The sequence below is a fragment of the Eucalyptus grandis genome, chromosome 11, assembly GCF_016545825.1.
Source record: "Eucalyptus grandis isolate ANBG69807.140 chromosome 11, ASM1654582v1, whole genome shotgun sequence".
Lineage (NCBI taxonomy): Eukaryota > Viridiplantae > Streptophyta > Magnoliopsida > Myrtales > Myrtaceae > Eucalyptus > Eucalyptus grandis.
The window spans coordinates 15,504,280-15,514,770 of NC_052622.1; the positions used below are offsets into that span (position 1 = coordinate 15,504,280).

At 36.7% G+C, this 10,491-nt stretch overlaps 1 protein-coding gene across 1 annotated transcript; it reads right to left on the reverse strand.

Annotated features, from left to right (window-relative positions):
• Positions 1 to 262: 262 nt before the first annotated feature.
• LOC104427303 (multiple RNA-binding domain-containing protein 1-like) lies at positions 263 to 8,707 on the reverse strand. Its single transcript, XM_039305127.1, has 15 exons — positions 8,607 to 8,707; positions 7,280 to 8,130; positions 6,984 to 7,112; positions 6,360 to 6,449; positions 6,153 to 6,273; positions 5,511 to 5,834; positions 5,066 to 5,146; positions 3,647 to 3,711; positions 2,995 to 3,123; positions 2,782 to 2,864; positions 1,715 to 1,911; positions 1,538 to 1,633; positions 1,289 to 1,462; positions 843 to 971; positions 263 to 763 (listed from the first exon to the last, which is right to left on the reverse strand). Exons 2-15 carry the CDS (start codon positions 8,038 to 8,040, stop codon positions 596 to 598), a joined length of 2,547 nt encoding a protein of 848 aa, XP_039161061.1. The 5' UTR covers positions 8,041 to 8,130; positions 8,607 to 8,707; the 3' UTR covers positions 263 to 595.
• Between the last annotated feature and the right edge of the window lie 1,784 nt (positions 8,708 to 10,491).

A 10,491-nucleotide genomic window follows, 5' to 3' on the forward strand; every position in this document is an offset into this window, starting at 1 on the left:
ATTAGGGTTTTCAAATTGAGGTTCTCTATCAATTTGGAAATTTAAGGTTCTTTTAGGGAAATCCACCAATTGTTTGAACCACGTTGACTTTAGAAATTAATAATAAAAAAAAAAGTATGTCGGATTTCCAGCCAAATATTTCTGAGTTGGCAATAAAAAGATTATTTTAAAAAAAATTAACACTTAAAGTGATCCAAAAGAAACTTTGAATACTAAAATGAACATCATACACAACGTTTGACACTTCTTGTGTCCTCCCCACTAAAATGTCTCATATGATATATGGACAAGAGTAGGAACATGCATCTATCGTTAGCAATCACCATGACTTTCTATAAACATAATAGGTCAATAAGTCATGGCCAAAATGAATAAGTTCAATAACATATTGAACATGTGGGTACTATACATCATTTTTTTTTTTTTAGCAGAAAACAGAAAGGGCAGCTGACCAACTAAAACTAGAACCTAAAATCAGCAAATTGGGCCAACCATTAAAATATCTAATAAACACAATCTTCTTTCCCTTCGTAGTACATCGCTTGAAGCAATATTTCGATCATAAATTCTTTTGCAGTTTAAACTCAGCCAGCATTCAATCAGCAATTCTTCTGAACTTCATCTTATCCTCATCTAAGATGGCCATGTGCTTCCTCTTCTTGGACAACTTGGCCATACTATACCCATTTTCATCGTTAAACTGGGCAGCAGTTCGAGCACGCAACTCTTCCAAGCTCTCATCTCGCTTCGCTCTCTCTAGCACCTGAATATCACAATTATAACTCCAGTTTAACTGCATGCAAGAGTCTTAACATATTCCGGAGTAAGAGAAGATAACTTACCAGGTGCCTCCCATACAAATGGGTGTTGGCCAGTGCTTGCAGTGCATTCTGTGCCTCTTGTTTCGTGACGTATTCCACAAATGCAAATCCTCTATGAATTCCATATTTCCTAGGCAGCCTCAATTTAATCTGTGAAATCACCTCATTGGTCAACCAAAACGAAAAATCTGTACTGTCCAACAAATAAGTGGTATGAATTGAGCTGACGAGAAATCAATAACTTTTTTAGCAATAGTCCAAAATTTAGAAGACCCATGATAACTTGAATTTTATTAAACAAGATGACAGTTGACTTTTGCTTATTGACGAGATGATCCATGAATTACATCCACAACCATTATAGAGTTCTTACATCAACCAATGTATAGTGTCCCTTTCAACTAACCCACCATAAAGTGGAGTCAGTCATGCACAGTTGATAAATGATGATGAGAAAAGCAAATTACCTTTCCAAATGGGCTGAAGAGCTTTTTTAAATCTTTCTTAGTTGCCTCAAAAGCAACATTTTTCACATGCAATTTAGTCAAACTTCTACCCTTTTCATCTTTATCTAGCGCTGTTTCCTCTTTCTTTACTTGGCAAAATTGCAAGATAAGGGCATGCCCATCTAAGTTGGTTCCCTGGAGATAACGCAAGTAAAACATGAGCAAATTACAAGACAGAAATTTATCAGGGAGGAAAAAGTAGAGGCTTACTTGCAAATCCTGGCAAATATTTGCTGCTGTCTCCATCGAATCAAATTCTATAAACCCATAACCCATTGACTTTCCATTTTTCACGTGCTTATTTATCTGTACAGAAAACAACAATATCTTGATAAATAGTGGAGGATAACAGATCATAACATTAATTCTTATGACCCAAAGGACCACCTTGACATTGAGAATTCTTCCCTCCTTCATTCGTTCGCTAAAGTGGCTTTTCAAAGCCTCATCGGATGTTTTGAAGCTCAGATTCTTCACAAAAAGAAACCGTGACTGTAAAATCAAAGGGTAAAACATAAGTATAACCCTATAAAAAGCAGGAATTATCCCTAACTTGTTTACTGGTGAGTCTGGCATGCATAATACTGCAGAGTGGTACATCATATTATCATGTCAGAGGAAGAGAAGCTTTAAGTAAAAGCATAGGCAATCAGGAAAAATTCTACAGAGAGTTGCCGCATCAACCATTTCATACAAACAATTATGCTGTTCAAGTTAGCAAGCTAAGAAGAGTTCCAATAAATTTTTAAATTTTGATCATGTCATACACACAAGACCAAGGCATAATTTGCATCTAAATGCAAGTAAAGAAGACCTTTACATTTTTGTGAGGCTCAATGGACAAACCAATATATGATATTGCAGAAACAATTTAAATTCAAAATAGATTTTTTTTTTTTTAATTCAAAATAGATTGAAAATGACATTATGCATGGTGTAAGGAAAAGCCAGGAATACTTGCAAGGAAAATATAGGCCTACCCTTGTACTAAGGCCAATCTAGCTCACTAATCATGCTTCATCGTACTTGTACAACAGTTCATGCCTATGTTAAGATAGAATCAATCAATCCAATCAAGCTGAGTAGCACGAATCCAAATATTTCAAAAGTGGCACGTGTGATTCTTGTATACATCCAACACAGGAACTTCGATATTGCATCAATAGCACCAATCATTTAACAATTCAGGATGTCAAAATGCCTCAAACTCTCCCAATTTCATGTATCAAAAAGTGCATTGGAACAGAGATTCTATTCATTGTATTGAATTCTGTTATGATATAGAAGTTTTTTCACCTTAAAGAACTTCACACAACTATAAGTGCTCATACGTCTTTATGAACGCCTAACTAACAAGTGAATATGCATATAGCGTCCTTCAAATCTCTCTTTCTCACTACTGCCTTTGGAAAATGCATCAAAACGTTCATATAATTTCCGGCAGCATTGATTACACGCATAAAACAAAGAACGGATGGAAAATACATTGACACAAGTCAAAGCAGTAGCAGAACACACATAATCAGAAAACATACATCTGAAACAAGTTAGAAATAAAAAATAAAATAAAAAAAAGTCTATCAATGATACTTATTCCAAATTAAACTTGAGTTAGAAGATACAAAGTAACAAGGCACAAAATGTCAGATCTGAAATAAAATGTAGACCTGAATTCTGTCAATATCCATACCCTTTTAACATCCTGCTCGCCAACAACCGTTCTCTTGTTTCCAATGCTTTCAGTTGTTGGATTAAGAACATTTCCAGGAGCCCGTTCTAAGTACAGCGGTGCATCTCTACATCATGGTTAACTCTTATTAAGAACTCTTACAGCAACTAAACAACGATACCATGAGAAAGAAACGATATCAAACGTTAGGCATGCTAGTTTAGACCATGCCAATCATGTGAAAATGACAAATCTGTCAAAATGTATCAATTGTTTCACCACCATGGCATCTCAAAACCACATAATTTATACTTTTGACAAGAAAAAAAGTATCATTGGCATTACGGGACACTTGCTCTTGCTCCATTCCATCTCAAGTGCCCTAAATTATCATATGATGCCTCACAAATATCTTCTATTAGATTAGGATACTATATTTTCTCTCCACAAGTAATGTGTAATGGCGTAATCAGATAAAAGCCATCCAAATCAATGGATGAGACTTCCCGATTTAAAGAATATTCCATTATTGTGGCAAAAGGCCAGTTTGAGGGTTCACACGGTCATAAGTAGCATATCTAATGCATTTATGCAGGACACAAACAATAAGGTGTTGTCATGAAAGGAAAAAAAGATTGGACATCACATACTTGTACAGCCTGTATGCTAGACCATTACGAGCAGCATCAGCTTCAGAAGGTTTGAGGAAAACAACCTGATGAGTGTAACCATAATGAGGTTAAACAAAGCTAGTAGATTGAACTAAAACTACATTACAGGAAAAACTCAAACAGAGAATGAGAAAGGAAAGTTAAGGAGTCCCGATTGTAAAACTATCAAAGTTTCCTATTGCATTCTTGATAGACGAGATAGCTGCTTCCCATGAATTTATTTGAAACCTTACGATAGCTTTGCAGCTTGCAAAAAGAAAGCTTCCTAGAAGAGCAACAGATGCCATGGAATGTTTCCGAAAACAACAGATATTGAACACCGCACATCACTACTATAAGGCATGTCATAAACAAACTCAAGAAGGGCTATATATAGCATGGCCAATTAACTGATACAACACAAAGGCCTATGAAGATTAATGTGATTGTGCCATTCTATTTCAAAGAATCCTGGATCTGAAAGAAGTCCTCATTAACAGGAAAGACAATAACTATTTGACCACAAAAGCTCTAGGACTCTCCAAAGTTTCCAGTACCACATTATCATGAACACAACAGCTACTAAAGGGTATCCCCTAGCTCTAGTATATATATATATATATATATAATCTTTCTCCAAGTGACAGCTTACTCATGACATGCAGCTTCCTTTCTACCTTGACATCATTTCTACAAGCAGCAATGGCATGAAAAGCAACCATGTATGAAAGTCACAATTGCTTAATTTTGTTACTCGAGGTGGCAAGCATACCGGGTACCTGGACTAAGGTGCAGGAGTGTGACAAGCATTAAGTGTGTCAACTTGCCATACTTGCCATTATAAAGTTTTATAACCTTAGAATCCTTCAGATAAATCATCACGTTTGGTATTCATAAATAATTGTCATACTCGCCTGATGATCTAAGTCTAGAATGTTGGACTATACCAGAAAGCTCCCACCACTTATCCGGAACAAAAGAAGGTATCTTTAAAACTTTGAGAGCAGTAGAAATCCAATATACATCAAATACCAACGGCTTAGATTAGTAAGGTCATGACTTCAAACAAGTGCATTAAATTCTCCTGGCAGTTTACAAGAGTTTCTAGCAGGACATAATAGTTGCTTGTATTCATGAGTCATACAAGAGTTCCTTTTATTCATGAGTCAATATAGTTCCAGTCTACTCTCCCTAAGTTCACATTTCTAGTAGCAATCATGAGATTGAGGGGAAAAAAAATCTAGAATGTAGGTATTTTTATAAGCAAGTGCAATAATCCTCTATATTTATAATACAAGTAAAACTTCTTCTTGTTTTATTTCAGTATTAAGCATCCAGCCCAGTCTCAGCTAGATTGAATCTAGAGCTTGAAAGCCCAACAATGAGTACGCCTGTACCTATCTTCTCCATCACTCTTACCCCTATTCCTCTCCCCTTACCCAACAAAGAAGTGGCTTCCATGTGAAGGGTAACCAACAGGCTGATATCACAGACCCAGTCCTATTTCACCATAATATGGAGCCAAAGTAACATCATATCCATGCATGGGTAACAATCAAATCCTAAGCCAGTGCGAGCTACATTTGAAGTTAAATGCTGTTTACACCAAGGTTCTGAACCCTCATTAGCTGTCTGCTGAAGGTATCTTGGCCTACATGGCCAAACAAATCCTTCTGACCTAGCAGGCATGTTGATCCTTGGTTCACCTCCATCAAATTATTACCCAACATACAATTGCACCTCAAAGCAAATATCAAACAATGGCATGTGTTCCCAAAAAAACACACTAATATTAGGGAAAAGTTGTGTACTGCAGTTGGGTGTCCTATTCAGAAGGGAAAAGCATAAAGAGATGACCACGTACCAATGCCACTGTCCTTGTTGGAGGCAAAATTATTTTATCCAGACTCCCAAATTTCTTGAACATTTTAGTCAGCTCAGCTTCAGAACACCCATATGGCAAGTTCTTCACTAGCAACACATGATTACTCCTTTCAAAACCCTCTCCTCCCCGAGAGGCAAGCTCCTCCAAAGATGCTACATTGACACCAGCATCTGCCAATGCCTTCTTAGTTTCAGCAATTACTTGTGTCTCTCCTAAAGCAATACGTACTGCGAGATCATCAGCTTCACGATCAAGGAAATCACTTTTTCTTATACCATACTTCCTTGCAATGTTCTCAACAACCTATGGTAGAGAAGACGTCTTAAATGACAGCAAATAGATACACCATACAAAAGAAACAGATCATAAGTAAAAATGGGAAATGATAATTACATGATGCCAAAAGTTTTCCCAAAATATTCATGACAAGAAAGATAATTCCGGAAAAGATTCTCCACTGGCTAGACAATTTTCTACATAACTTGTAAAACACTTTTATTTAATTAATAGATGGAGTTTCAGATTTCTTCCCTTCGTCAAATAATTATATTGAGTAAAGTTCTAGAATAGACATGACAATTTAGGAATAGTCTTCAATCAATACTTAGAAGCTAAACGGACCGTGTCAGGGCGCATGAACAATGTATTCCAGGCTTTTGTATCTCCACTTGCTTCAGAAGCCTTTCTGTCTTGCTCCCGACGTTGCTTGAAAGTTTTTGGAGCTTGATTTGAAGTAAAATCACTACATAAAGGTAACATTATCAGCTGCTTCAGGACAGGATATTGGAGGAGCATAACCCAAGTGAATTATAGAATCCTACTACTTACTCCTGCTTTTTAGATGTGGGTTTTGGTAATCCTGGCAAAACATGCAGCAGTCTTCCCTGGAAAGGCGACTTATTCAATTCTTTCAAAGCTCTGCACAAGAACCAAAACAAAGTAATACATCTGATCAAGTTCTATATCATTACGTGGAGTGATATACTTTAGATATTGCCATCTTACGTAATAAGAGTATCAGCAAGATTTGAAGGCATAAATCAAGTGGTAAAACATATAATAATTTAAAAACAACGGCAGCAACTGATAACCTGGAAAAAAGCAACATCTGCTGCTCATATGATTAGGCAATTTACAATAACTTAAAGCCTGAAAATTTTAAAATATTGACAATGCACTCGAAGAAGAGGTTTTCCAGGCTTGCTTGTCTATTCTAAGAGACTAAGAACTAATGGAGCAATGGATAGTAAGCATGCTGTCGCCAACTGAGCCAACAATTTCATAGTTGTAGCCCAACATATTCACAGTTAGAGAATAAGTTTAAGTAATCTTGGAGCGCCAATAAAGCTGCTATCTTAATATGGTTGTAAAATGGATAGAAAATTGATCTATTATAAAGTTCAATAAATACAATGGAGAGAAGGAACGCAAGTTTTCTTAGAAATCCAATACCTTGATGCAGACTCTGGGAGAGCATACTGGATATAAGCAATGCCCTTTGATTGTCTTGTTGCTTTATCCACAACAACATGAACTTCAACCTTGCCAAATTTGCTAAATAACTCTTCCAGCTCTTCCTCACTTCACACAAAGACCATGCAAGTAGACATAAAGCAGGCTATAATGATGTGGGCATCTATTAGAGAAAAGTCAATGACTCTCTGGAAATTGTTTCCAAGACAATTTCTCAGCAAATATCTTCCAATAGAAGAACTTGCAAAGTCAAGTAGTCTAAGTAAAAAAATTACCTTGCCCCGTAGTGCAGGTTGTGAACAAAAAGACGGCCAGTTTCCAACATCTCATCCTTATCGTCCATTGAACTTGATGAGGGATTTGTGGGGTCAAGTGCCTTGCCATCTGAATCTTCAGCACTACCTTGTCTTTCAGACTCATCTGCCATATCATTTTCTTCATCATCATGTAGAGTTGCCTCATTTTTTTCCCTGGACCTTTTATTTGACGGATGAACTTTTGCTTCCTTTTGATCAACATCACCTTCACTACTCTCTGATTCCGACTCAGACCATTCTTTCTTAATTTTGCTCTTGAAGTAGTCCATGTCAGAAATTACATCCTCATGGAAGACATTATCTGACTCTTCGGAAGCATTGCTACCTAGAGATACAATAACCTCCTCGTCATCAACCTTTGCTTCCGTTGATTTTTCTCTGATGTTTTTCTTTGCTCGAGTATGTTTCCTGTTAAATCTCTCCTTTGGGTAATCTTCTTTGATGTGTTTCTTTGCTCGAGTATGTTTCCTGTTAAATCTCTCCTTTGGGTAATCTTCTTTGATGTTTTTCTCTGCTCGAGTATGTTTCCTGTTAAATCTCTCCTTTGGGTAATCTTCCGAAGCTACTAATGTGTCATTCGCCCACAACTTCGACTTGGTCCTTGGTTGCATGACTTTAAGGAACTCCTGAAGCTGACGGTCATCACTCTCCCATGTCTTCTTAAGATTCGTCTTCTCTCCATTAGGAATCAAATCGGTGGAATCACCACCGGAAACCATTTTCCTAACCTCAGCTGCTGCTGCTTTATTCTTCAATGAGTGCCGACTCCACGGTCGAGGAATATCGGGATCTCCAACTCTTCGTGCAACCTAGTGATAAGCAAAAGTTTGAATCCACTTGTTAAAGCTATATTTGCTGGAGCGGATTGTTCACGACAAAGGTATTTGATTCCTCATGCAAGTGGTTATCTGTGCACCCCAATAATCAAAACATGTAGAGGATTACTAATAAACGGCATCAATTAAGGGAAATCGCGTGCTTATCAGCTATACAGAGTAAATTTTTTTTTAAATAAATTAAAAAAATAAATAAACAGTTCTTATAGCTTCACTCCAGTCAAAAGGATGTCTGAAGAACGATCAGAAACTTGACCAGCAAATTGACCAGCAAAGGTAAACAGGGAATTGACTGGAGAAGAGAGAGTCGTGATTCAATCTGCATGCGCATTAACAGCCCTCCGTTTCGCTTCTACGAGTTGAAAATAACTTAGATAACAGACAGAGAACATGATAAACACATCAAAGAACAAAGCACTGGACTGTGAAGTGAATATCACAACACCAACCTCACAAAAAATCCGGTAAGTACCGATATACGATTTGTGGAAGTATCTAATAGCTTCCTTTGCTTCTTGCTCGGTGCGAAACCCAATAAAGGCGAATTGCCTGCTCTTACCATCACTGCGCGCAATCAAATACACATAGAAAACCCTCACGTCTCAACACCTTCATGAAAATTCAAGAGCTCGCGAGAATAATAAGAGAACGAGTAAAGGCAGCAAATACCGGGTATATATGATCTTGACGTCTGAGATTTTTCCTTTCTGAGAGAAGTGATCGCGCAGGTGCTCCTTCGTCACGTCCTTGGGCAAATTTTTTACACGTATTCTTGACCTGCACAAGAATAAACACAGATTACGAATTGTTGGTTCTCTCTTTCGGTTCAACATCCGAGAGAAACGCATTGAGCCAAACTAACATTGCTGGTTGCACGCCGACAAGCAGCAAAGCAGAGAAAGCGACGAAGGTGAAGCGAATTGATTTGAACTCGAGTGTTTTGATGACTGTAAACCCTAACTTGGAGGCAAAGTTTGAACCTATATATATATATATATGTGTGTGTGTGTGTGTGTACACAATTATTTCTAAAGCCTTTATCGTCGAGAGCGTTGCTAACCTAACTGGTGCCCTCGTTCCAGTCAATGACGGTGCTCCACTAGCCGCCAATTTTCCAACGAGGAAACCGGCTACTTGAAAGGGAGTCCGTAGACCTGAACTTGTCCTGTCCTTAAAAAGTTTAATTTGAACCCTGGGGCATATAATATCGAAAATGCTCCCACTTTGATGGAGAAGAAATATATTCTTCTTGGGATTGGAGAATTGAAGGGTTTGGGCATTTTTTAAACGAGCACCGATTGCTATTTTGACAATAAAATAGAGCCTCGCATTCCCAAAAAAGAGAAAAAAAATTAGTCTCTTGCCCTCTAATTGCTTTACAGCCACAGCCAAGGTAAAGAATTACTTGGGCTAATCAAATTACTTCAGTAAAAATAGTTGTGATATTGAACAACCAAGTGGATGTCAATTTCAAATATTTTTCAACTTGAGTTTATGAGAATTTTGTAGGTCTCTCTGGAGCACATGCCTTCATGGTAGATGAAGGTTAGATTTAAGGACCGGCAAGATAAATAAAAAGAGAGAGAGAGAGATATATATATATATATATATTCACTGGAATTTTTCAAAATTATCAATTTGTAAAAAAATGCAATCAAGTCTTTAATCTTCTCAAATTGATTCAATTGAATTCTTTCGTTAACTTTGTCCAACATGACTAATGAAATATACTAATGTGACTTTTTTCAATATTTTCTCTCTCTTGCATGGTGATAATGTGATTAGAACATGAAATATAAGGCCAAAGGTCTAAACCTAAATTTTAATATAAAATTTATTTAAATTAAATTAAATTAAAAGCTAAGAGAGAGAGAGAGAGAGAGAGAGAGAGAGAGAGAGAGAGAGAGAGAGAGAGAGAGAGAGAGAGAGAAGCGAGTTAGATGAGTTGGAGGGTGATGGTGGTTCTAACTCTTTTAAAATTAATTTTAGCTTATCTAATTTAATTTAAAATTTGTATTAAAAATTAGATGTAGACTCAAATAATGTCGCTTTAACCACGTGATCATCACATATGGTTCAAGTTTTTAACCTACAAATCAATTTAAATTTGGAGTTATCACTAATCAATTTGAGATGAGTTGAATAGAAACCCAAGTAAAACATTGAGGAAAAATATTTTACTCTTACACAATCAGAGAAATTAAGATATTATACTAGTTGATCAACTAATGGTCTTCCAATATCTAATCTTATTTAAACCTTGAAGATTGTTTTTTATTTTTTTATTTTCAAATTTTTTTTCATCCATTCGCTGAGAAAACTAATCAAAACTAT